Source organism: Sciurus vulgaris (genome assembly GCF_902686455.1).
Source record: "Sciurus vulgaris genome assembly, chromosome: 1".
Classification (NCBI taxonomy): domain Eukaryota; kingdom Metazoa; phylum Chordata; class Mammalia; order Rodentia; family Sciuridae; genus Sciurus; species Sciurus vulgaris.
Window position 1 is genome coordinate 77,326,099 of NC_136461.1, and position 27,704 is coordinate 77,353,802.

At 38.3% G+C, this 27,704-nt stretch overlaps 1 protein-coding gene and 2 long non-coding RNA genes across 5 annotated transcripts in view; 2 read left to right on the plus strand and 1 right to left on the minus strand.

Moving 5' to 3' along the window:
- Positions 1–11,211, plus strand: part of LOC306668257 — a 52,904-nt gene extending 41,693 nt beyond the window's left edge. For both annotated transcript variants that reach the window (XR_013765793.1, XR_013765794.1), the window contains exons 2-4: positions 4,062–4,116; positions 6,173–6,261; positions 9,194–11,211. This is a non-coding gene — a long non-coding RNA (uncharacterized lncRNA). The remainder of the gene's footprint in view (positions 1–4,061; positions 4,117–6,172; positions 6,262–9,193) is intronic.
- LOC306668270 overlaps positions 1–27,704 on the minus strand; it is a 73,871-nt gene that overhangs the window by 17,820 nt on the left and 28,347 nt on the right. Inside the window, exons 2-3 of one of the 2 annotated variants that reach the window (XR_013765804.1) lie at positions 25,771–26,046; positions 23,878–24,016 (exon numbers count right to left, since the gene is read on the minus strand). This is a non-coding gene — a long non-coding RNA (uncharacterized lncRNA). Of the gene's footprint in view, positions 1–23,877; positions 24,017–25,770; positions 26,047–27,704 lie in introns of those variants that run through there. The other variant, XR_013765803.1, reaches the window with a different exon arrangement.
- LRRC8B (leucine rich repeat containing 8 VRAC subunit B) lies at positions 11,845–25,755 on the plus strand. The gene is made up of 2 exons (XM_079151144.1): positions 11,845–14,160; positions 20,128–25,755. Exons 1-2 carry the CDS (start codon positions 12,022–12,024, stop codon positions 20,398–20,400), a joined length of 2,412 nt encoding a protein of 803 aa, XP_079007270.1. The 5' UTR covers positions 11,845–12,021; the 3' UTR covers positions 20,401–25,755.

Here is a 27,704-nt window from a genome sequence, read left to right on the forward strand (position 1 = left end):
CTCCTTTTTATATAGCTTTTGGAGAGGCCATGTAGCAGATGGCTCTTAGTCAGAACTGGTGTGAATTCTGAGTTTGCTTATGAGCTTGAGCAAGTTTCCTAGTTCCTCTGATTCTCATCAGCTTTCTCCCTTTCATAACTGAGATCATAATACCTACCTCACCTAGCTAGTACACAGTAAATGTTAGCCTTCTCCTCTCTATTACCCACCACCCCTTTTCCACTCACAGGTAATTATTGAGAATATGTTGCAGTATTGTCAGTTTGATCATAGCTCATGGAATTGTGGAATTATAATATTTATGGGGCATCTAATATGCAGCAGGCCTTAGGACAAAAAGGATTCTTGACCTCCCAGAGCTTATGGTCTCAGGAGGAGCAAACAGGACAATAAGCTAGAACAGAGCAGCACAATGTGTAACGTTCTCATATGGGTTGTAACTTGCTAATTCAACTTAGCCTTATTTCTGTTGCCTATAAGACTAGCTTTTGCAAAATAATAATTGTGAAATCATACCTTACTAAAATATTAAGGTCACTTAGAAATGCTGTGGCATTTATCCAGTGGTCTGTCACTAATTCAAAATGACTGGTAGTCATTATAAAGGAGCCAGTCATGCTGAATTTTGATAGCAGTTCTACATTCAGATATGTGAGATGTCATGTTTGGTGGATAAGTTGGCAAGTATGAATTTTTCTTCTTTATGCCTGAAGTATAAAGGCTTAGCCTCTGCTGCTAATCTCTGCACCTGTCATGGATCATGAAAATGCCTAAGGCTCTGTCCCTACCACTTTATTTGCCACCCTTCCAGACCCACTCTCTGTAGGCACCAGTTCTATTTACAGATCTGAAAGCCAGACCTCTTTCATACTTCTGGTTCCTAACTGGGTAATGAAACCTGGTCTGGATCATGCATTCACTCAACATGACTTACTGAATATTCATGGTGCTGACATGGCAAGACCAGATCTGGGGGCACCCTAGATGAGCTAATCATTTGTTACTCTGGCCAGGCTAAAGGTTCAATGTCACTTTAGAATGTTATACTTTAAATATTTCTTCACAGTATTTCTTTCTTTATTTACTTATTTATTTATTTATTACCAGAGATGAAACCCAGGGGTGCTTAAACACTGAGCCACATCTCCAGCCCTTTTTATTTTTTTCTTTTTTGAGACAAGGTCGCACTAAGTTGCTTAGGGCCTCACTAAGTTGCTGAGGCTGACCTTGAATTTGCCATCCTCCTGCCTCAGCCTACCAAGCCACTGGGATTACAGATGTGTACCACTACGCCCAGCTGTTCACAATATTTTAAAGAGAAAAGGTCACACATTGTATAGAAAGAAGCTGGCAAAAGAGCCCCTCTCAATCCCCCTTCACCAGTTCCAGGATCTCAACCGACCAGAAGGAAAGAGTCAGATTCCTTATTCCCGCCCCCGACCCCGATCAAGTTCAATACTCTCTTTAATCCAGCCCTGGAAAGACACTCTGTGATAGATCCCTAAAATATAGATAAGACACTGCCCCAGCCCTCAAGGAACCTGAGGCAATAGCTTAACAAATACCATAAAACAGTGTGGGAGAAATATTTGTAAATGTGTCCCTGGAACAGAGACAAAGAAGCCATGAATTCAGGCAGTGATGATCAGAGTGGCTCAGGGAGGCAATTCTAGAATAGATAGAACAGATGATAAAGTAGAATGTCCCTTTTTTAAGTTCTTGGTTTTAAATTTATGAAATTAATGAAAGAGGAGACTTTAATTGTGCATAACTTAAAGCCTAAAACCTATCAATGGCGCAAGACAGTGAATGAGTACAATATTGCCGTGACTCCTAGTAGAGCAGACTTGCAAAGTGACATTGCAGGACCTCGCATTTACCTATTACTGGTCATTTGACTAGAAAGTCTTGACTTCAGTCCCATGGTAGCTCAGAGATAGAGCGTTTATCTAGAAGGTGGGGGGCCCTGGGGTTCCATCCCCAACACCTCAAAATGAACAAACAAACAAACAAAAAATTCTTGACATCTTGCTAGATCTTTAATCTTATGATTTTATGTAACCTCGAAGTAAGACAAACTCACACAAATGCAAACCCCTTCTCAGATACCAAACCATACAGTAGTTCTTTGCTCTATCTCAGAGTTAGTTTGGTCAACCTCCTCCATCTCTATCTACCAGAAGGAAGGAGCATCCAAACTCAACTGCTTTCGCAGTGAATGCCTTGGGTCCTTTTGTTTATCAGAAAACTGATTGTCACCTGCTATTCCTTAATCTTCAGTCACTCAGGAGATTTCCTTATTGGGAACTTAGGAAAGGCACTCTTTTAAGAAAGAAGAAAATTTTCAGTATTATGCTTCTTATGGGCAAACCTTCCAGAACACATTTTTAGGTTATCTTAGAATTGACTTTTTAAGTTAAAATGCACATGTCATGTGTCCTGCCTCTGGGGAGAGAATGTGTCTGTGAGGGGGTAGAGGAAGCTAGTTTGGTAACACTCATTAGCATAGCATGCTGGAGAGCCACTGAAGCAGCCGCCTGTCTCAGCAGCTGGGTCTGTCAGAATTGCTGTGACAGTCTTTGTCCTCTTTTATCCTGCCTAATATGGATGATTTATTCTATTCTAAGAAGCATTGCCATTTAGTATTTTTACATTTCATTCTTCCAGCTTGGTACTCTTGTGTTCTTCTGAAGAGGAAGAAAGAGGATAACTTTTGCTACAGTTTCTAAAATTAGTTTGAATGATTTTGTTTTTTTTCCTGTATAAAGAAACAGAGCTACATTGTGTTGTTCCTTTTATTTGACAGCAATGGCTTCCCCCTGAGATGACAAGTAGTCATTATGAACACTTTCTTTAAGTTCTACATTTATATCTTCTCAGCAAAACATTCCTTTGGTTTAAATCTAAATAGAAAAGAGGACTGAAACTCATTAATAAACATGATGGAAAATGATCAGCCTCCTCAAAGAAATGCAAAATAAAGCAACAGTAAGATCATTTTTCATGTGTGAAATTGGCAAAGGTTTGTTTGTTTGTTTGTGTATATTAGTAGGGGGATTAAATGTTAAATCTGTTGAGAATGTTGTGACATTGTTTACAAGAAAGAAAATCAGGGGCTAGGGTTGTGGCTCAATGGTAGAGAGCTTGACTCTACCATTAGATCCTCAGAACCACAAAAATAAATAAAATAAAGATACTGTGTCCATCTACAATGAAAAAAGTTTTAAAAAAAGAAAAGAAGGAAAATCAGTATAACTTTCTTGGGAAAACAAATTCATGTAACATATTGGAGACTTAAAATATTCATGCTCTGATTCAGTGTTCTGATTTCCAAAATCTGTATTTAAAAAAAAACTGTGTAAAAGAGTCCACGTGAACAGAGTATAGAGATGTTTACAGCATTGTTAGTAATTTTTAAAAAAAAGGAATCTATGATCCAGTAGGGGAGTGACTTTGTATGACCTATCATGTACAAACTCTCATGCTTCTATCACAAATGATGTTTAGAGAAACTTGAACATCAGGAAAGCCCATGATATGTAATAAGAGGCAAACACAGACCTAGGTGTTGTGCTACTAGATTGTACAATGGCGGAATTATGTAGAACTAGCAGGTCAGCAGACAACAAAAGCAACAACAAAGCTGGATGGAGAAAACTGTCCTAGACACTGGGTCTTTTCCTGCTGTGTCCCCTGTGCATTCTAAGAAGCACACGTGTTTTCAGTGGGGTTTTCTATCTGTTAAGTGAGGAGTGCCTCAGCAATAATACTCATTTCATTCTCCACTAAAAATTGGATGCCTTGTGAATTACTGTTGTGATGAGATTAAATGTGTAACTTGGGATATGATTTCTCTCCCTGGGATCAGTTGACAACTTCTGTGAGAGGTCAAAAGGTGATGTCTTTAACAACACTCACTTTTTAAAGACATTATCTTTTTTTGTCTTTGTTTCACAAAATTACAATGTATGTTAAAAATTCTTGAACCATGTAAGTGGATAAGTTATCTTGTAGTTCTCTGATACGTAAAATATGACAATATATTTATGATTTCTCTTTAGGAATTGCTCAAATTGAAACTAATTGCAGAGTTTCTGGTTGACCAGCATTCATAGGGTAAGATTAACATCCTGAATTTTGAACACATGGTAAAGATAATTACAATTAAGTTGGTAGCTTGGGGCAAGTAAGTACAGAAAGCAATTGCTATTCTTACAGATGTTTTGAGTAAAATCATTGTGATTTTTTTTTTTAAATCAGTTAAGCAGAAATTGAAATCAGACTGTATTTTAATAAAAATGTCATCTTCCTGTCTTTTGTGGGTTTTACAAGCAGGAAAGTGTACGTTTGTGTGTGTGTGTGTGTGTGTGTGTGTGTGTGTGTGTGATCGTTTGTTCAATAACCTTCTCCTAGGGTTTCTAAGAGTTTCATAATCTTTAGAATATTCTGTATGATTGTTTCACAGATCCATTACAGTTTGGGGTAGGAAATTGCCAAATAATAGTGACACATCTCTGTTCTTCTTTGGCTTCCCTCTATAATTTGACTATAATGTCAGTTTCTTTCCTTGAAACTCCAGAAATATTTGCTTCTCCTTTACCTCACTAACCTTGCTTCTCTGTCCTCTTTTACCCTTCTTCATCTGATGATCCTTCCTCATCTGGACAGGGATTTGGTTTTTACTAATTAAATTATTTTCCTCAAAGAAGCCATTACTGTGGAACCATTCACTACTTAAATGTTGGTGGCATTCTATGATGAATTAAAAGTGACTGCAAATACTTAGCAACTCCTTCCATCTGTTTCCCTCCCTTTTGAATCTCCACTGGACCAACAGAGTGTGGCAGAAGTGGGGTGGAGTAATTTCTAAAACTGAGCCTTAAGACACTTGCAACTTCTGAATTTGTATACATGGAACATTCTCTCTCAAAACATCCTCTAGACTGTGAGGAAGCCTAAAGAGTTATTGTGGAGACTGACAAGACCAACCCCAGTCAATAGCACAAGCTGAACCCTCACAGCAAGCAGCCAGCCCAGGTACCAGTGTGTGATGGAGGTATATTGGACCTTCTAGCCACCCCAGCATCCCAATGTATACTAGGTGAAATGAGACTGCATTATTATCCTACAGAATTATCAGAGACTGTCATTATTTTAATCACTAAGTTTTGGTGTGACTTGTTACACAAATTAAACAATCTAAACCAAAAATTGGTACCTAGAAGTAAAGTGCTACCATGACAAAACATCTGGCACTGGCTTTGGGATCAGGAAACAGTGAAGGCTTGGAGGGCATTAAAGCTATCATTAATGTGTATAAAGGTCAGTGAGGAAATTGCTATTGGAGGATATAAAATGGCAGTCTTATTTTACATTGACAGAAAAAATAGGTAAAACCATCATCTACAATCACATAGAACACAGAAAATGAACCTAACGAACTTCTTTTCAAGCATGTTATAAAATTTACACATATTATTTCTCACCCCATAATTGAAACATTTTCAGACATGTTTTTAATCTCTCCTTCTTCAGTCTGTCCTGTCACTCACTGATCTACTTCCTCACATACCTGAGTCTCTGAAGGGTTCTTGTGTAGCTCTGACTATAGTCCATGGAGAGAATGGAGCATTGTAGGCATCTAGTGCAATTTCCAGGAAGGTTTAAAAGATACACATTTTTCCCAGAAAGTCTATTGCCAATCTATTTTACCAGCTTTCTCCTCCTGAGAAAAATTTTGCCTCACTGAATCCACCTGAATTGTTCTATGGGAATGGGGCTTGTGATTAGTTTTATTTTAAAAGTGCCCCTAATAGTTCCATCCTGAAGCCAAGGTTGAGAACTGTTCTCTTAGAACTGTGATTCTCAGAAGGTGATCCCCAGGCCAGCAACATCCAATTTAGAATTTGTTAGAAATGCACAGACCTAATGAATCAGAAGCTCTGAGGGGTAGGATCTGTCACTTTGTGTGTTTTGTTTTGTTTGCCTGACAGGGTCTTGCTAAGTTGCAAAGGCTGACCTTGGAGTTGCTATCCTCCTGCCTCAGCCTCCTGAGTAGCTGAGGTCATTGGCATGTGCCACCACACCCAGCTCACTTTGTGTTTTAATAAGCTCTCAGCAATTTTTATGGACATTAACATTAAAGAAACATTCTACCAGATAAATCTCTCAGTTTCTTTCTAGGTCTCTAAACTACGATCAAGTTTGGAAAGGATGTTTGTTATCTGAAAGTCTCTATACTGACGAGATCTGAAAGAACTGGTAAGGGACATAACAAAACTGATATATCAACTATCCTTGCTAGTGATTACATAAATACAGGCAAAATGCTAAATGCTGGGCTTCAGATTTCTGAAGTGTAGTTAAGGGGTTATTTAGTGTAAAGAAGAGGGACAAATGAATCAGAGGTACAGATACATTGTTTCCTAGGGAGATAAATCAAAGAGGCACATTTAAATTAGTTAGATATAGGTTAGTCCCAAGAAATACCTTGATGGGAAGTAGTAATAAACATTTTGACAGAATATAAAGTGATTTTTTTAAATCAACTTTCAGCGAGAGTAGAGAACACTCGCTTTCTGGGATCAAAGACAGAGATCTTTGAAAAAGCATTCAGTTCTCAGCATACAATGACTCCAAATACCCTCTGATCGTCATTTGTTTATTTTCTCATTGGTTATTTTGGAAATGCTTTCAAAGTAAAATAAGGACTACTGGGAAATAAGGATGCCTAACTTGAGTGTTGTTGTTCCAGTCTTAGAGACTTTGGGATGAGATTGTCAGATGAATTCATGTGTTTTGAAAAGCTTTTATGATTTTTTAATGAGATTTAAAAGCTAAAGGAATGGGATTAGGACCATAAAATCTGGTACTCAACATTATTTCTTTGAACTGATTTAGTGCATTTGTATATTAGAAATAGGGATTTTATTTGGATTGAATCCTCATTGTTTGCCAAAATATGGTTTTGGAAATGTTTAGGGCACATGCAAACTGTATTAAAAAGCATAATGCTCTAATTCCAAGTACTTCAATTAGAAAAATTAGCAGCATTTGGTAGGTAAGAATGCTTGAAACTTTTTATCTATCCTTAAATCAAAATGCTATGTATTTAAATATTGTCTTAGTTTGGTAAAAATATTTAGTAAAAAAAATTTATGCTAAGAAAATGGATTATATGTTATATACCCATAAAACTGAGACATTACAGAAAACTAAATTTGCATCCTTGTTTTTCAAGATTATAATAGAACTCTGTTACAGTGTGAATGTTGAGGGAAAGAGCTCAATAACTTTTCCTCCAGCTTTTGAGAAACAGACTGTGGCACACTTCATTGGATTTACTGAGGACTTGTGATATAGTGTGGACAAGGATCAGGGTTGGCATTCCTGAGTTCCAGTTGTAATTGTTTCTTGATAGTTTTGTTACTTTGAGCAAGGTATTTTCCATGTTTACTATCTATCTCAATGCCTTGATGCAAGAACGGAGCAAATTAATGTAAATGACATATTTCTGAAAGTAGAAAACCAGATACTAGATTAATAATAACAAATTCTTATTTGCTCTTATTGACAAGGAACTCATCAAAGGAAATCTAAATTTGGTGATTACAGGAAAAATACATAATTTTTAAAAAGGCAAACAGGAAAAGTTCTTTCCAATTAATTTTCAGATGGAATGAATATGGCAAACATATATTCAGTTGTGGTTCACTGGCAGATTCACAGTAGTTTCTTATTATGATTATTTAAAATATTACCATTAGTTGGGGGTTGATGTTACTCTTTCATAGATACTGCCTATAAAGTAGGAAATGTATTTCTAATATTAAGGAAAACTTGTGTAGGCACATCATGATGGTGAGTAACATTCTGGAAATTATAGATACAGTGCTATGGAAGTGTATGTAAAGTGTGTCACAATCATTGTGTGCACATGTGTGTGCTAGCTATTAAACCCAGGGCTCATGCATGCTGAGCACACACTCCATATCTGAGCTCCACCCCTGTACTCCATAGGTCTTTATCCTGCTATCTACGTCTAAATGCAGTCATGTTGTAAAGTCATACTCCAGTAGTGCCATCTTATGAGTCAGTGCACAGATAGGTTGTTGTATATTCTAACAGAGCTTTCTAACCAACATAACAATTTGACCCTGTATGGTTATTAGTTATAATTCTGGCTTTCTTTGCATGTGTTGCACATGGCTTCATAAACCCAAAGTAAAATTTAAATGCACCCAACTTTTGATATTTGAAACGATAAGGTCACAAGATTATTGCTAAAAAAAGTTCTTTTAAATACAAGTGGGGCAAATACCCTTAGCTGGATTTCAAAGACTTAATACTTTATTTAAAAAAAAAAAAAAAAAAAAAAGATTGTATCTTAAGGGAAAACAAAACGCTTTCCAGCCACTTTTTTTGAGGTTCCATGGACACTAAAAAATATAATTTTCCCACACAATTTTTTAAAAATATTTCAGAATTTTCTTGCCGTTCAGCTATCACAAATGATTGCAGTAGATGGCTGAGAATGGATTTTGTTAATCCACTGAATTAAAAAAAATATATATATATACATATATATGTATATACACACACACATACATATATATATATGCATACTGACAGAGCTATATGTAATGACATAAATTCAGAGAATTTCAGCCATATTTCTGAGTTGTGTATGAAAAAGTCTTCTTGCCTTGTGATTTTTTTCTGATGAAACTGGTAGACTAAATTTTTGGAGCATATATACTTCTTATTTGAATAGAAGTGTGGTTTTAAATCAGGGTGCAGAAGTTACATAGTTTGACAAGCCATCTGACAAATGCAAATAAGACCAACTGTATATGAGGCTGAGTGAGAGAAATTAACATAAGTCAACTACTTGGGAATAGCTAAGTGTTATAGATACAGAATTTTCAAATACGTTGCACCTACATTTCTGTAGACACTTCTCTGTAATTTAAAGGGAGTTCAGGGTGTGAATATGGTCTGATGAATATGGGTGGGGACCTATATATACTGCTTTGCCAGAATGTGCCTCTGTGTGTGAGAGTAAACTGACCTATGACAATCTATTGGTCATAGCATGTCTTCCGATGGGGAGGATCTGGAAAGACAGTTTCTGCAATGTTTTTGTTCATCCAAATGAGTATATGTCCTTCAAGATACTTATGCTTTCTCATAGAATGAAGACAAACTCAGAGATGGTGTGTCTAAGAAACTTCAAAAGGTGTAGACCCCCTGATTGAAGCATAGCTGATTTATTTGATTCATTTTTTCCATTTTGTAAGTATAAATATTTATAGTATATTGTTTTGGTCAATGCTGGCTAGTTTTCCTTGTTGAGTAAATCTCTGTTGTCTGCCAAATATCTTCATCATTGTTCAAACGGTTTGTTTTATTCTTCCAGTTTCAGTTGCATAAATGAATTTAATTCTCATGACCCTTAAAGGACAAATATGTAACCAAGAACTCAGAGCTGGAAAAGCCCTTATAGATTATCTGGTGCAGTCTTTTTACCCATTACAAGAAATTCCTTTCCTGCATCCCTGAAGGATGGTCGTTTTAGTCATCTAGCCCCAGCTAGAGACAGGGAGCCGAACTGTTCCAAAGATCTGATGTTCAAAGATTGAAGTAAAATATGACTTTCTAAATATTCTGTCCACTCAGTTTGCATCTGAAACAAATCCATTAATTCTTTCATTCATGAGGTAGTTTCACAAAACTGTAAAGATAAGTTCTCATCTTTCCTAGTCATCCTTTATCTCAGCTAAATGTCATCAATTCCCTATGTTCCTCTATAGAGAATGGTTTTAAATGGTAGCTCCCTATGATTTTGTTGCCCTTTTTTTCTTCAACCCTTAACTGAGTATTGAGTTCCAGGTGTGATCTCACCAAACAGTCACAAAAAATCTGTTACCCCCTTATCTGAGTTCACAAATTAATGTGACCAAAGGCTGTAAATCACTGTTTTAGCATAATAGCTATTACATGATTAGCTGAAAGTATGCACGCATGTCAGTTAAATTCATAGGTATTTTAACATGTTCTTTTATCCAGCAATGTTTTCTGCTATTCTCCCCACCCATCATGCTTATGGTATTTTGGGGTCTAAGTCTACAACTGTATATTTATCTCATGTAATCCTCTTGTTTTTGGTTTTTGTCTTGTCTCGACATGCAATTATGGTTAACCACAGTGGGGGCAAGGCAGAATGGGAGGAATTGAGAGTCAGACCCACTAACCTAGAGTATGGGAGGGAGGCTCTGGAGGGTTATATAATCAAGCCACAGGTCCTAGGAGGAAGCTGAATACACACACTCTGATATAATGCCCAGGGAGGATATAGGCAGAAAGTGGCACTGCCATTCAGGAACTAAAATCTGGGATCATGAGATATCTAACAATTGGGAGAACTTGAAGATATAGGGCTCAGTGTCAGAGGTCAGGAATATGTTGAGGAGACCTGCAAAAGAGAAGATGCCTATTAACAGCAGGTCTTTGTGATGAGATTCTAGGGTTCAAGGTGGGAACTAGTCTCCAGGAGGACTCATGAGAATAAGAATGGCTTTCTTGAGGGTGGTACCAATAACAGGGTATCTAGCACGATACTCAGGCCCAGGAGACAAATTTCAGACTAAAGAAAGCCTGAAGCAGGCCCTGGACACAGACTACAGCTGGACTCCAGCAAACAGCCACAGTGCTACCATGGTCTCTTTTTTCTTTTGCTTACCAGACACTTCACGAGCTCCACATGTTTCCTTTTATCTTCTTCTGAACCATCTTATAGGTAGTCTGGATTTTACTAATTAGTAGTTGTTTAAACAATTTATATAAATATGGCTAAATAGAAATTCTCAGGAGAGTTGTCTGAATCCTTTTCAAGGTAAAAATATGAAATGTATCTTGTTTTTCTAAAGGCAAAAATAATAATAGAGCGTGCCTTAATTGCTTATCCCTTAGCACTGTGCCATCACAACATTAAATATGCCACATTAATCAAGCCACAGGTCCTAGGAGGAAGTTGAATCTGTTCTGTCTATAAAGTAGAAAATGAATTGAATCCCAAGGATTGAATATTCTAACAGGGGTTTTTTCTCCCTATTCCTTTTTCAACCATTGTTCTTGTTTCCCTACCTTTAAATATGCTTTTTTTGGGGGGGTTTTGGTTTGTTTGTTTTGTTTTTTGTTTTTTTTGTTTGTTTGTTTGTTTTTTGGGGTTTTGGGGTTTTTTTGGTTTTTTTTTTTTTTTTGGTTTTTGTTTTTTGTCAGGCTAAGTATCCAACCCAGGGCCTCACTCATGCTGGGCAAGTACTCTACCACTGAGCCATATCACCAGCCCAAATATGCTGTTTTTAAATACTCATATTCTTAAATTGTAAAGCAAATGCTTGGAGAGGAAAGAAGAAGATGCAGTCAGTGACAGTTTGGGGAGAAATAGGTAGACTTCTCTGAGTCTAAAAGAAACCCTTATAAAGCAATCTTGCCAAAAGAGGTTCCTTTTCATGATTAGAACAACACTTAGGCCATAAATGATGTTCCAGACATGGGTGCCCTGCAGAAAGCAGTTTATTCAGACCTTTCAGAGGGCATGAAATGTGTCCGTTAGAAATTAGTAGCACAAGAGCAAGTTTTTCCCATGTCGCTTAAAAAAAATTGGCTCCAGTTTTTTAGTAATCCAATCTAGAGTTTAGATCAGGGAAGTAACTAAACAATTGCCTCAAGAACTACCCCAAATTCCTTTACAGATGCACTCTAGCTATCACCAAATGAGCCCCCATGTCAGGAATTTTACAGTACTGGGTTGGGATGGCTTGTGGTTTCAAATGAAACCAGAAGATTCTTGTGCCCTGTGATCAGCCCTGCCTCTTAGGTTTTATGCCTAAGCTAAAATTCTACTTGGGTAGGGAACGTGCATACAGGCATTAGAATTAAATGCATATGTGAGTACTTGTTTCAGTAGTGTTTCTTTTATTTTCCTTTCCAGTTTCTGTACTCGTACAAGGGGGAGTCATGATTACACTAACAGAGCTAAAATGCTTAGCAGACGCCCAGTCATCTTATCACATCTTAAAGCCATGGTGGGATGTCTTCTGGTATTACATCACCCTGATCATGCTGTTGGTGGCTGTACTGGCCGGAGCTCTCCAGCTTACACAGAGCAGGGTCCTGTGCTGTCTTCCATGCAAAGTGGAATTCGACAATCACTGCGCTGTGCCTTGGGACATCCTAAAAGCCAGCGCGAACACATCCTCTAATTTTGGGACACCACTTCCGCTCCCCCTCCGAATCCAGAATGACCTCCACCGACAGCAGTACTCCTACATCGACGCAGTCTGTTATGAGAAACAGCTCCATTGGTTTGCAAAGTTTTTCCCCTACCTGGTGCTCTTGCACACACTTATCTTTGCAGCCTGCAGCAACTTTTGGCTTCACTACCCCAGCACCAGCTCCAGGCTGGAGCATTTCGTGGCCATCCTTCACAAGTGCTTCGATTCTCCATGGACCACCCGCGCCCTGTCAGAAACAGTGGCTGAGCAGTCAGTGAGGCCCCTGAAAGTCTCCAAGTCCAAGACTTTGCTTTCGTCCTCTGGGTGTTCAGCTGACGTTGACTCCAGCAAGCAGTCACTGCCCTACCCACAGTCAGGTTTGGAGTCAGCCAGCATAGAAAGCCCAACTTCCAGTGTCCTGGATAAGAAGGAAGGTGAACAGGCAAAGGCCATCTTTGAGAAAGTGAAAAGGTTCCGTCTGCATGTGGAGCAGAAGGACATCATTTACCGGGTGTATTTGAAGCAGATAATAGTCAAAGTCATTTTGTTTGTCATGATCATAACGTACGTTCCATATTTTTTAACCTACATTACTCTTGAAATTGACTGTTCAATTGATGTGCAGGCTTTTACGGGATATAAACGCTACCAGTGTGTCTACTCCTTGGCAGAAATATTTAAGGTCCTGGCTTCGTTCTATGTCATTTTGGTAATACTATACGGTCTCACCTCCTCCTACAGCTTATGGTGGATGCTGAGGAGTTCCCTGAAGCAATATTCCTTTGAGGCGTTAAGAGAAAAAAGCAACTACAGCGATATCCCGGACGTCAAGAATGACTTTGCCTTCATCCTCCATCTAGCTGATCAGTATGATCCTCTTTATTCCAAACGCTTCTCCATATTCCTGTCAGAGGTCAGTGAGAACAAACTGAAGCAGATCAACCTCAACAACGAATGGACAGTTGAGAAACTGAAAAGTAAGCTTGTGAAAAACTCCCAGGACAAGATAGAGCTGCATCTCTTTATGCTCAGTGGTCTTCCCGACAATGTCTTTGAGTTAACGGAAATGGAAGTGCTCAGCCTGGAGCTGATCCCCGAGGTCAAGCTGCCCTCTGCAGTCTCACAGCTGGTCAACCTCAAGGAGCTTCATGTGTACCATTCATCCCTGGTGGTAGACCATCCTGCACTAGCCTTTTTAGAAGAGAATTTAAAAATTCTCCGCCTAAAATTTACTGAAATGGGAAAACTCCCACGCTGGGTATTTCACCTGAAGAATCTCAAGGAGCTTTACCTGTCAGGCTGTGTTCTCCCTGAGCAGTTGAGTACCATGCAGCTGGAGGGCTTTCAGGACCTAAAAAACCTAAGGACCCTCTACCTAAAGAGTAGTCTGTCCCGGATCCCCCAGGTTGTCACAGACCTCCTGCCTTCACTGCAGAAGCTGTCCCTTGACAATGAGGGAAGCAAACTGGTCGTGCTGAACAACTTAAAAAAGATGGTCAATCTGAAAAGCCTAGAACTGATCAGCTGTGACCTGGAACGCATTCCACACTCCATTTTTAGCCTGAACAATTTGCATGAGTTAGACCTAAAGGAAAATAACCTTAAAACTGTGGAAGAGATCATTAGCTTTCAGCATCTTCAGAATCTTTCCTGCTTAAAATTGTGGCATAATAACATTGCTTATATCCCTGCCCAGATCGGAGCATTATCTAACCTAGAGCAGCTCTCTTTGGATCATAATAACATTGAGAATCTGCCCTTGCAGCTTTTTCTATGCACCAAACTACATTATTTGGATCTAAGCTATAACCACCTGACCTTCATTCCAGAAGAAATCCAGTATCTGAGTAATTTGCAGTACTTTGCTGTGACCAACAACAATGTAAGTAAATTCATCCTTTCCTTTATTCAGCCAGTCTTTTGAGGCTCCATCCCATGTGATCCTAGGCTATTTACAAAAACACTAAACATTAGTTTCTAATATAACTTTTGATTTGTCTTGCAGATTAAATGATAAAATATATGTGTTGGCACACTTTCTTGCACATAATAGTTGCTCAACAAATGTTGATTCTCTTTATTCCCTTTCTCCATTTTCTATGGAAACATCATAGTTACAGTATTTTAAATTAACTAATTATGGTAGAGCTTACTTTTTGTTTTGAAAATGTCTTAAGCACATAGAAGGTCTGATAAGACTTTTCAGCCCTCCAAATCTGCCATCAAAGTAACTTTTTGTTTAAAAGTGCTAAGATTATGAATTATTCATAAGTCCTTCTGGAGAGGCAGTAAAAAGAAGGCTTGAGATCTGTATGAATATCTAGAAAGATGATTCAAAATGAAAGGCCTGACTCTATAATGCAACACTGGGGCTTCTTGGAAGCTTTTTCCAGCATCCATGCTTAAAAATGAACCATAATTTGCAAGAGTACAGCCAAGTTAAGGAAAATGTAACTTCACTGAAACAAGAAAAAACAAAATAAATGAGTAGTTTCCTAGGTTAAAATGTGAAGGAGGAAGAAAAAGAAAAAAGAAAAAATTCCTTGCTAGTCTGAAGGGCAAGGGATTGAGGGTAATGTCCATATGGGGAGAAGGGGAACATAAATCAGGCCTGCCAAGAGATGAAACTGATCTTCCTCTACTTGAAAAATGGGCACTGCTATTTTCTTCTAACCCACCCAGAAATGTATTATCTTCTAGTCTTTTTGTAATTCACTTTTTTTTTTCTTTTACTAAACATAGCTCTGAGTGTAGGGTTGGCTAGTGAACATAATAATCATTAGAGATTCATTTTGAAAACCATGGATGTTAGGAAAATGCCAGAAAATGGGGAGATAAGAAGAAAATTCATACTGATTTTTTAGAATTCTAAGACCTTACTCATATGTAAAAGGAGAGAGACCATTAAGATAAATGAGAAATCTTTACAAGGCTTTGAAGCTAATTCAGGATCCAAGTCTGAAGACCAGGTTGGCATGGTTCCTGAATACCCACCCTAGCTATAAGAGAGCTGGGGACACAGAAATCTGGTGGTGTTGGTTTCCCAACTGGGAAGTGAGCTCTGCTTCCCTCCAAGTCTCAGGGAGTTCTGGAGACATAGAATAGTGATGGGCAGTCCTGCAGGTAGCCCCAGGGGACAGACATTCACTGACAGGACAAGCCAGAATTTCCTCCACAGGATACAATAGTTGCTACCACAAACAATAACAAAACAAATTTTTAAAAAACATTGTTTCTTTTCTAATTATATTTTTGCTGCAGGGTTGTTCTGCACTTTTAACATGGGAAATGCATTGTGGTTCTCCAAGAGGGAGAGATGGTGTGCAATATCTGCCAAATGTGTTTGAGCAAGACACCTTTTTCATAGTAACTTGTGGGAGGAGTGTTCTATGAATCACCCTGAGAAGCTGGACGAGGGCAATGTAGATAGAGGTCATGCACAGGGGATTGCAATAGGAAGCCCAGGTGTAATAAGAGCTGAGGGCTTATAGCGGGGTGGGTCAGAATGGGGAGTACCTGGAAGTTTGCCCATCAAGTTCATGTTTGATTCATCTATCAAGTCACTAGGGTGAGACTTGAAAGTGCTAGTTAGCTAGGAGGCTCTGATTGTGTAGTAGAAAGGACTGAGAGAGGGCAACCAAGAAACAAAACCCCATGGAAAGGCTTAACCAGTTATGATTTAGAAGTGGGAATGTAGATTTTAAAACAAGACTCAAAGATTTATACATGAAAGGAACACTGTTGATCTAGTCCAGAGATTGGCAACCTTTGGCCTGGTGTCAGATCTGCTCATAGCCTGTTTTTATATGGTCTGAAAAGAATAACATTTCATGACACATGAAAATTAAGTGAAATCCAAATTTTAGTGCCCAGGAATAAATCCCAGTCTTCTCATTAGTGTGCCTGTATTACCAAAAAAAAAAAAAAAAAAAATATATATATATATATATATATATATATATACTCAATTGTTACATTTTGAATTTTATCACTTAAAAGTGTATATAATTTTTTCTTCTTTCACGTTATGTAAGTACCTACATAATATCTTCAGGTTTTCCTCCTGGCCCACAAAGCCTAGAATATTTATTGTTTGGGTCCTTTAAAGAAAACCTTTGCCAACCCCTACTCTCTAGACTGCTGCCCTCATTTTGCCAACACTGAAACTGAGGCTCAGACTGATTCACCTGAGGCCTGAAGCTTCCAGGTTGGAGCTGGGTTGACCCCAGTGTTCCAGTTCCTGCTTCCCTGCATTTATGTCTCAAATACATCTATCTCAATGATGCTTTATAGGCAACAGCGGTGTGTGTAGCTGAGAGAGAAAGAAGCAGGATCCATCTCTCTCCCAGTTACAGAAGGTATCAGGTTAGGGTGGCATCAAATATTCTGGAGAGAAACAATTGGGGAAAGGATTTAACTAGGTATGCTCAAATCTTACAAACCACTCCAGATTACACCCACATCTTCTGACTTCCACATTTGGGCATTTGTTCCTTTTATGAACTTTGAGTTCGATTTGCCTTCTAACCAGAAAGCAAATCATGTAGTTAATTTATGTGACAGTGCTTCTTATTGTTTTGACGCCACTCCTTAACATTGGAACTATTGAGCCTTGTTTCTTGAAATGTTTGAGTTTATGTCCTGGACTGGGGGTGTTGCTCAGTAGTAGAGTGCCTGCCTAGCATATGCGAGGCCTGGGTTCAATCCCCAGCACCACAGAAAAGCAGAACAAAACAAAAACACATGTTCTGAGGTAGCTTGTGGTGTTGACCAGAAAAAAAAGGAAGAAAGAAAATCTGACCTTGAGAAGGATTCCGAAGGAAGGTCCTACTCAGTCTTTAGGACACAGTGGAATATTTAATAATCAAAGGCAAATGGAGATATAGAAAGAGAACCATCTGTTCTAGAGTCTCCAGTCTATTTTGCTGAGGACATTTGGTTGCCAGAGCTGTTGAGTGCTAATGTAGCCATTAGTTTTTCTAAATTTTTTAGTTTATTTTATATATATTTATATTATATATTATAGTTTACTCTAAAAAACCATTTTTTGTGTGTGAAATTTATCATCTCCCAAATGATTAGTAAATTTTTCTCTGTTTTTTGGGGGGAGGAAATCCATAGAATACTCGCTTCTTCCTCTCTGGCATACATACCATAGAGTCTAGAAAAGGGCATACTAAATGAATTAAGTATAAAAGTTATGAAATAGTTTAATAAAATTTATTGATGCAGGCAAAATGTATAAGCTTCAAGACAAACTTTTTTTTTAAGTTTGTAAGCTGATTTTTTTTCAGTATAAAATTACTGAGTTGAAAGAGAGTCTTGAATTTCTTAAGAAGCTTCCTGGCATCCTTGAGGAAAGTTGAATTCAAGTTGGTGGGTTAAGGCCCTTGGCCTCACTTGGGCACTGGTATGGAGGGAGGGCTGCCCAGTAACAGCCCCCAACTCATTTGTAGCAGCAGTGTTGAGGGACCTTCTAGCCTCTAGCCCCAAAGACTCACTCCGCTGCCTTGTGAAGCCCCTCTCCTCCACTGGGCATGAGAAGTCCACTGAAATCACAAATTCAGTGATTTGAAAGAAGATGGGTGGGAATGTGGTAGTGCAGGCAGCCAGACAGGAAGAGTGAGGGCGTGGCTTCAGGGTTACCCAATAGGAAATCAGTTCCATTAAGCAATTGCTGGCAACCCGATGTTGACTGAAGACGGGATTCCCAGATGCAGCTCAGGTCAGGGCATTCTTTTTTTATCTCACCCACTGCAGACTAATTGTACAATTGGTTAATGATTCTCTCTCCTGTTAAACCAGGCTTCTCAATTGGAGGTTCTCATGCCCCCTCAGGGGACATTTTTCTGGAGACATTGTTGATTCTTGGAGGAGAGTGTCCCTGGTAATGGGGACTAGAGACCAGGAATGCTGTTAAATACCTGACAATGCACAGGACAGCCCCTCAGCAAGAATTATCCCATCCAAAATGTCAACAGAGCCAAGGCTGAGACCTTCATGGCAGCCTGCCTTAGATAAATGTTCTGGAAGGCCATTGTCTTGCTCAGCAGTTCATCCCCTGCACCTTGCCAAGAGCCTGGCACTTACTTACATGAGGCACTCAGCACGTATTTACTGAACACAAATGAGCCAAGACTTCCCTGTTTTCACTTCAGCAGCAACAGGCACCTCACCCCTGAGCACACTACACAGGCCTGAATTTCTTCCTCCACACGTACCTCCCTGACCCTGCTTCTGAGCTGCAAGTGTCTCTGAGCAGGAGTTACTTTAAAAAGAGCTACATTTCTTCTATCTCTCTCGTTTCTGTTTCATCTCTTTCCATATTGAAATATATATATGTATATGTATCTGTTCTTGGGAAGAAATGAATAAATGTGTAGATATCTTTCCTTTGCTTATACCTACTATTGGTGTGTATAGTGATGATCTGTGTTGAATGTTGGTCTTACCAATGGTGATTTAATTTCAAGGATATTCATCACTAAATGTTTGAGTGATATAGGAGAGGAGAGCTCATTATATAATATAATGTGAATTTTTCTTGTGCAGTTTGACTAATTTTTAAGTTCATTTGAAGAGTATTTATCCTGTTGAGTAGAAAGTTCTAAATGGCTCCAGAAACTTGTCCACCAACAGAACTGGCTCAGTTGCTGTGCATTAGCCCATCAGAGGATGCAGGCAGAGCCCCCTGTATCTAGTAAAGTCACTTTCACTACCCAGGAACCTACCCTGTTTCATAGTGTCATAGATGTCCCTTGTCCCCAGCTAATATGTGGCGTATTATAGGTGAAGTATACAGTCTTAACAGTGCTTGACCCAAACCCACCTTAGTGGAATGATGAGCTGGAAGGGACTGTGTGAGCTCAACTTCTTTTGGAGGTCTCTTCATATATGCACTGTGGTGCCCTTAAAAACTCACACATAGCCTATGCACCATATAGGGGAGAAGTCAAGTGGAGCGACTCTAGGAGTTGACCTAGTTTGTAGGTTATTTTTCATACTTAAAATTACCACTCCGATACATGAATTATTCAACTAAATCCATGCCAGAGAACAGGAGGAAGGGTAAACCCTCAGAGGTGTTTGTATGTAGAGGGAATTGAAATGTACATGTCTATCTTATATCTTTTTGTCTCTGCTTCTTATAAAAACTGAATCAAGTTTCAGTCCATACTGAGAAAAGTTGTATAAGAGAACTGGGTGCCGTGGCACATGCTTGTAATCCCAGCAACTCAGGAGGCTGAGGCAGAAGGATCACAAATTTGAAGCCAACCTCAGCAATTTAGCAAGACCCTATTTCAAAAAGGGTTGGGGATGTAGCTCAATGGTAGAGTGCCCTGGGTTCCATCTTCAGCACCAGGAGGGGGAAAAAAAAAAAGTGTAAGAATAGCTTTGTGTCTGTCCTAGGGATGTTTTCAAGGATGTTACTCATTACATATTTAGTAAACTCTTTATAAGGACTCTTGAGAGTAATTTATTTCTGATTTAGAACTCAAGCATAATTATGATTCTCCTGAGTTACTGGCTTGTTTTTATCTTAGGCACAATGAGTACGTAAGTGTGTTTTCTTTGAGACTCCCATGAGGATGGTCAGAGCCCAGTTAGTTGTGCACCCATGCAGAGCCGGGCTTACACATTCATAGGAGCATTGGTCCTGGCTCCATGGGATACTCCTACCCTACTTTTCTTTCTCTTTTTCATCTACCTCAAATTTATTGCCATTATTATGTGTGCCTTAGAAGCCTGCAGACATGTTTCTGGGAAAGGTAGCTAGGACATTAGCAAGTGAATATACTACCCTAGACTATCAAATTCAATTTCACCATCTGCTTTTGTCCCTTTCCAGATCGAGACACTGCCAGATGGACTATTTCAGTGTAAGAAGTTGCAATGTTTACTCTTGGGGAGAAATAGCCTGACGGATTTGTCCCCTCACGTAGGTGAGCTGTCGAACCTCACTCATCTGGAGCTCATTGGTAATTACCTGGAAACGCTGCCTCCGGAGCTGGAAGGGTGTCAGTCCCTGAAACGGAGCTGTCTGATTGTGGAGGATAGTTTGCTCAATACTCTTCCTCTCCCTGTGACAGAACGTTTGCAGACTTGCTTAGATAAATGTTGATCAGAGACCTGTGTTGCAAAGGCATTTTTTAAATGTACACCCCAGGGCTTTAAAAGAGACATAAACTTTCCTAAGTTATAAAGTGAAACATGGGTGGTAGTAACAAGGCAACCATAACCAGATATCTTATTAAAGCCACTCAATATCTAGCCCTAAGTTAAACAGGTAAAAAGTATAAACACTGAACTGGAATTTTGTGAATAATTGATCTTTAACTTATTGAAGTGTAAGAAGTACACATTGAGGATGGGTTGAAGAGTGTGAAATTACTGAATCTTTACTTTGCAGTTTTTCCCTTTAGGATTATACAGGTTTCTTTCCTCTTCCTCCCCGTCCCTATTTCTTATTTGCACACCTGTTTTAACTGACTTCCTGTTTTGATATTTATCACCACAACCACAAAATCTCATCAATATAAATTTCCTTGATGTAGATGCACCACTCTCTTTGATTTAGGTTCCTACATTCTTTTTAGGCAGGGTATGTTATGCTTGGCAGAATTCCTTTTTGTCTTAATTGTTACTTCCTCTCCCTGCTTGCTTAAGTCGTCCTTAATATGGTTTTCTCTCAACAACCAAGAGGATCCCTGAGAAAATGCCAGCCTTTGGCCTTGATCTAGAACAGGAGCCAGGGTACATTGGACATGTTACCCTCAGGGCATCCTGAAAATTAATGTTTTCTTGAAAATTTCTTCTTATCTTTCATCAAAGCCTTTTTTTTATTTGTTAAGAATTTTTATATAAAATATAAAATATATAAATATTTTCTATTGTATGGTCTCGGGTTCCACATCTGTGAGAATAATTTTTGTAAGGTACAGAGAACATATGCATTTCTTTAAGAACTAACGATACTTGGTTTTAGCCGTTGATGATTCTCAAGTTTGTGTGCACTCTGCTCCAAAATGTTTTTGTACTCCGCAACTAATTGCTTGGATAACAAAAGCCTTGTGTTTTGTGCCCTAAAGTATTTGGGGGTTTCCTTGTGAGAGGATGGCCACATCATCTACCTCTCTCTTCCCTAGTCTCTGTGCAATCGTACGGGTACAATTCTTAATTATTTACAAAAACTGTGATGGAGGGGAGAGGGACAGATTTGAACTTTAAAATTGATTTCAAAATACTTTGTAGGGATTTAGTAAATGTTAAAGCAAAATGTTTTTTTCTCCATCTGCATGATCTCTAGATATGATTATAAAATAAAACACTCATCATCTATTCAGTGTCCAAGATGAGCTCTCAGAGCTCACAAAGATTCATTTAACTGAAATTCATCTCATGCCTTTAACTCTTCTGGAATACATTTTGCTCCTTTTTATAAAGAGCTTTGTGTTTGGCCTTTTATTATTGTGCATAATGTTACATGAATAAAATCGACTGACTCACTTTTGGGAAACGTACATTTTTAATGTGTTTTCTCTAGTCGGTCTAACCATTATGATGCCACCTCATTTTGGATACAACTCTGAAGTAATCTGTTAACTGCATCTAGAAAAAAACTGGAAGACATGATTGGCAAAGAGTACTGTAAACATGAAATTGTGGTGTGCAGTGTATGTTTTCCTTGCTTTGTTTCAGAAAGTTGAAAGTGGGTCTTTAAAATATTAAAGTATAGTAAACGCAGTGTCTTTCATCTGCCGAACATGCCTGGACTGAAGTTCAGAGAAAAGAATTATTCACATCGAATGAAATTTTAGCTATAAACAATACTGAGTACCAAAAGCTGCCTCACACATTATTGCTTATTCTGAATGGGAAGGAACAGTGTAAAAATATACTTCTTACCAAAACTTGCCTTTAACCAGAACACTGACGTTCTCAGGGAACCAGGCATAACTGATCAAACTTTCTTCTAAGACTTTACAGATTCTGACTATATGCAAGGTTTTGTTATTTTCATTTTTTAAAATGTGAGTTGATGGTTATTTTAGTGCTTCCCAGTAGAACTGTCATGTGTACTGATTTCAGTGTTCAGTAGGATTATCTTAAGATTTGCACAAAAATGTGATACACATTTTGAGAGATGTTCAAATGTTTTGGGCCACACAAATAGCCATGATTTGTAATTAAAAATCCTATCCTCTTCTTCAGGAAGAATTTTCAAAACAAAATTCAGATTTGCTACCATTCACTTGACAAACTAGAACTTCTGCATGGTTAGTCATTGATTCTGTTCAAATGCAAAAGCCATTGGCTAAATCTTCCTTATCACTTCAGGAAATTCCTGGGAGCAGTTTGCCAGCAGGACCAATAATAAATATGTAAGCTACTTACCACACATTAGGATATAGTTACTGGTGCAAACTGTGTTGCTCTTGATGCCATAGTTTTAAAATGTCTTTTTATTTAAATTTTATATGCCAGTGTTTAAGTAGCTTTTGAAACAACACAGCACTAACCCAGTGAACAATGACACCACTGCTTCATCTATGAAATATATAGATGAAAAAGTGTTTCATGTTGATAGCACCTTTACTACATTGTTGGAGCAGATCTTTATTTTGCAAGTGTGTATATATATATTCACTCAAGAGAATTTTAAACTAAGAGAATGAAGTTTGCTAGATTATAATTATGAGACTTTAATTGGTGTTTGATTTCCAAGAGTGTATTTTCCAAAATCTAAGTATAGAGGATTAAGTTTAAAAAGTTTATGGCTTATACTAGAAATAGCATCAGTTCATTTTATTTGCGGAACACACAGACATTGAGATACACGTATTCCATGAGTGCAATTGCAACTTAGTAGTTTTGGATATATTTAGTAGTTTTCCAAAATTGCAAGAGGTTTTAGGTTAATGCAAGGATAGCAATTTTTTTTTAATTCATAACTTTCAAACATGGAGTGTTCTATTACATTATTTATGACATTTAAAAGAAAACCATAAATGTTTTTGAGCATTCCTACAAAGATACATTGTTCTTTTCCTAACCTACATCAGGGTATATCTGTGTGTCACAAAGTACTGTATTTTCATTTTTTGCCCTCGGTCTTAACATTTTCCCCATATATGTCACCATATTTCGCTGTCACTTAATATTTATGTTAAAACAGGGTAAATGAGATCCTCAGGATCTCAGTGCTGTGATAGAGCTCCAGTAGGTGTGCTGCATTGGTTTATTTGCATAACATTATTGTTAGAGAAAAATCTGTTTCTGTTCTTTAAGTGTTTCGTGGTTCGAATTTTATGTTTAATTAAAATACTGCATAATATTGATGGGTTATTAAAACAGTCAAACAATTCTGTGGATTTGACATTATTTCCTTGTGTTTTCAATAAAATTTCCATCTTTATATTCTCTTAGCACCCTCCTATTCACATAAGGCATTTTGTTTTCTTTCTCCACTCACCCACCTTGCTAAATTCAATCAGCACTTGTATAGTAACAGAAAATATTAGTGCTAAAGAATTTACAGTAGCACCTGAGCATGTATTTATTGGAAGGGGGCAAAACCTGTGCCTATAACTATGCCTGGGTAGTTCTTTATTCATCCCTTCAATATTTAAAACTGATCTTGTGATCCTTCAGCCTTGCCAAAAGCATGAGGATAAAGCTATAGGTCCACTTTGTTTTCATTGACTGTACATCGCATCAGGATATGTGTTTGTTTATTTCTGGAAATAAGAGAAAGACTAGTGGAAGAGAGGACAAGTTGTTTTGTATCCTGATTTGTATTCTGAAATATATATGTATATGAATGAAATGATATAAACTAATAATGGTTGGAAAATGCCCTCAATAATTATTAATTATTTCTTATCTTTAACTGGATACGAAGTGCTAAAGCAATGAAAATAACTGCAGTCCTATTTAACTGGTCCTCTTCCTTCCTGTCTTATCCATCACTTCTAATAGTAGTGGGAGGTATCTACTAAGTATCTTTGGTAATGGACTACAGTTTCTTCAACATTTTTTTATATAAACAATTTCATCAACACTAAGACATTAACACGGACTATATAAGCCAAAGTTCTGAGTTAAGATGGCTTACAATTGAACTTCATATTTAAATTTTGCATTTAATAATTATTTCTATTGCTGAGAAAATTATGAATGCCTTTTGCATGGTATACATTATCTCTAACAGAGATGGTGCAATTTTAAAAATACAAAGGATTATAGAATTAGAATGGATGTATTTATGCACATATGTTGTGTATCAACCCAAATATTAGCGTTGTACAAAACATTTTTTTTTGAATTCCACAAATGTTTTGTTTTGAGTGAAATAATGGGCCAATTACTCAAGACATTTTCTTTTGTTAGCTCACAGTAAAATCTAGCATTTGTTATTTTATCTTTGTCACATATTTGGAAGTGTGTATATTGTTTTTTTGCTTCTGGTAATGAATTATTAGAAAATACATAAGATTCTGTTCAATGTTTTTGGCCCTCAGGTTTAAATCCCTACCAAATCTCTCTGATTCAGTAGATTTTGGTAAATTTTACTGTTTATATAGTACTTTTTGTGTAAAAATAAAGATTCAATTTTTATAGTAAATGGCAAATAAAAACAAATGCTGAAGAATCTGACTGTACTCATTTTTACCTGCATTCACTTGTCAGTGTCCAAGTTCAAAAATGAATTCCCTACCTCTTCCAATGCTACCCTGCACATATGTACTACTGTGTACAAAATGATGGATTTTAGATTTACTTGTGAATCTGATAACAAAAGTATGAGTTTTCAAAATATTCAACAATGGCCACAAAATAGCAAGCACCTGAAAAAAAAAGGTGAATCAATCCTAGGATACACTGGGCATCTGGCGAGGGAGTGGGCTCTGCCTCCTTCATGCCAGTTCCATGTTTCCAAGTATTCCTCTGCGGAATTTTTCAGGGACAGATGCTCAGAAGTCAATTTACTTCTCTCCTCTCTTCCCTCCCTATTGACAACTGTTTCACCATTTAGTTTTAAACACTGAATAATGAACCAGATAAATAAATAAACTGCAAGAGAGGCAGTTCTAAAAAGGTTGAGGAAAACAGAAAGTTGAATTACTGGGTAAAATATGCACATAAAGGTTTGATGTTTTAGATCAAACACTTAATCTCTCTCACATGAGCACACAGACAGTTTCAGGTCCACATTAGGAATTGGCACCCAGAACTTTTCTCTACTGAAACACATATAGACTGAACCAGATTATGAAGCAAAGTGACTAATTTTTCCCTGAAGGTGCAGTAGTTTAAGCAAGGTGTTCCTCCCCCTCTGGGTGCCATGGGAATGGGAAGCACATGGAAAAACATGCCTATCTTAAGGCATTGGCATGCTTTCCGGGAGTGGTAGGTGCTTTGAGAACTGGACTTACAACCTGCTGATTCACGACATCCCCCCACAAACAGCAATCAATGTGACTTTATATACCTCAGGCTTCATGTCCATATTTGAAAATGGATCCTCAAAAATGTGGCGAAGATCTTGACTAAGGAAGAGAGACTGTGTGGGTGCCACTGAAGGCTGGGTTTCCTCTGGAACTGCAGCTTTTGTTCGAGTTTTGCTTCCTTCTCTTTCGTTCCAGTCTGGTGTTCTCAGTCCCCCTCATCTGAGGACTAGAGAAAAGCATTTTGCTCAAAAGGTGCGAGGTCAGCCCTTGAGCTCAAGCTTCATGTTCACATAAGAGGTCATATGCCACAGAAGGATCTGGGGGGGAAAGGCCATTCTTAATAGAAAATACAAATCTCTCTTTACCGATGTTTTCTCATCTTTCTGTAGTCTCAATATTACTTTCAATAAATGCCTTAAATTTTGTATGCCTTTTAACACTTGCCTATTGTTCTGGTCTTGGCCCACATCATTTTCTACTCTCTACCTCCCTCTGCTGCCTAGAGGAGTATACATCAAACAGAAGCATGCCCAGCAGCACTCACTAGGAAGGAGATAAATCTCTTTTGGGAAAATAACATTTATGTTTACCTTACCTAACAGAGCAACAAAGTCTTCCTGCCTTTTTTTTTTTTTTTTTTTTAACACCAAACGACCTGTCTAACCCCATTTCCTCACTAACTGTTCACTTCTTAACCCACTTCTGTCTAGCTCTCTGCAGGTCCCACTTCTGTTCCTCCTGGTAATTTCTCTTACATAGACTATCCACTACTTATTTGCCAAGTACAGTGACATCTCTCTGCCAAACCCACAGACAGAAGGGAAAAGCTTTCTTATCAATGTGTACAATTATCTTGGCCAACCTACTTACCTCTGGAATGAGGGACTCAACTCTATAGGTAAAACACCTGTGGAATTATGAAGCAGCTCTGACATTAGCATAGTTGTTTTAAAGCCCCATCTGTCTTTCCTGACATGGTCCTGAACCACAATATCCCAAACTCTTGCTCTTACATTTGGTTTTGTCTTGCCTCGCCTTTACCAAACCAACCCCTTCCCTGCCCCCCAAGGTTTTGAGAATTTGTTATCCCTCAATCGCAGTGAGTACATCTCAATTAGATGTACATAGGGCTGGGGATGTGGTTCAGTGATAGAGCACTTTGCCTGGCATGCGTGAGGCTCTGGGTTCAATTCCCAGCTCTTAAAAATAGATTAGATACACAAAGCCCCATGCAGTGCCTGACACCAGGACCAGCCCAAGTGTGGGTTCCCTGAGTGGTTGAGAATTTGACACCCCATTTAAAAACATGATTATTCAACACATATTTGGTAAAGATGGGAAAACTGGGTTCTATTAATAAAAATCATGGACCTTTATATCAATTATTTTCTTATTCCCTTCTTCAGAAACAAAATTCTAGCAAAAGTAGAGTTTAAATGTGATTGATCAGAAGGACAAGTGGGGACTGGAGCTGTAGGGGGAGTTCTCATATCTCACAGCATTTCTGTCAAACATCCCCATCTGACAATCTCTTCTCCCAGGCCACTTGAGCAGGCCTGACAACTGTTGGGTTCCCCTCTCCCCTCCAAGCATCCTTCCTTCCTGCCCCATCCTCTCCCTTTCCAGATCTCACTCCCTCCAATCCCCACCCAGGTGTGAGTGTGTATGAATGCATGAGTAAGCACCCAGTATATAGCCTTCTCCTAATCAAGTGCCCCAAGCTTACAACATACATATCCACACCGATCACTATACCTACTATTCCAAGGACAAACCTTCGGTTTATTTCAGTTATCAAGATTCTCCCTTCCTAGAAGGTAGTTTCTGGTCAACAGTTTCAAATTAAAAATCAGATATTTATTCAATATGAACAGGAACAGACCCATTTCCATGTCTCACGCTGGTTACCTATGGAATTACATGTGGAAGCCTGGATTAAGTGACCCTCTATTTCCAGTTATTCTAATGACATTCT

Bases quoted from the DNA above. Each gene is read 5' to 3' on its own strand.
- LRRC8B (XM_079151144.1), top strand. From the start codon at position 12,022: ATGATTACACTAACAGAGCTAAAATGCTTAGCAGACGCCCAGTCATCT. The intron at 14,161-20,127 runs GTAAGTAAATTC...GTCCCTTTCCAG, and splicing joins TTGCTGTGACCAACAACAAT to ATCGAGACACTGCCAGATGG.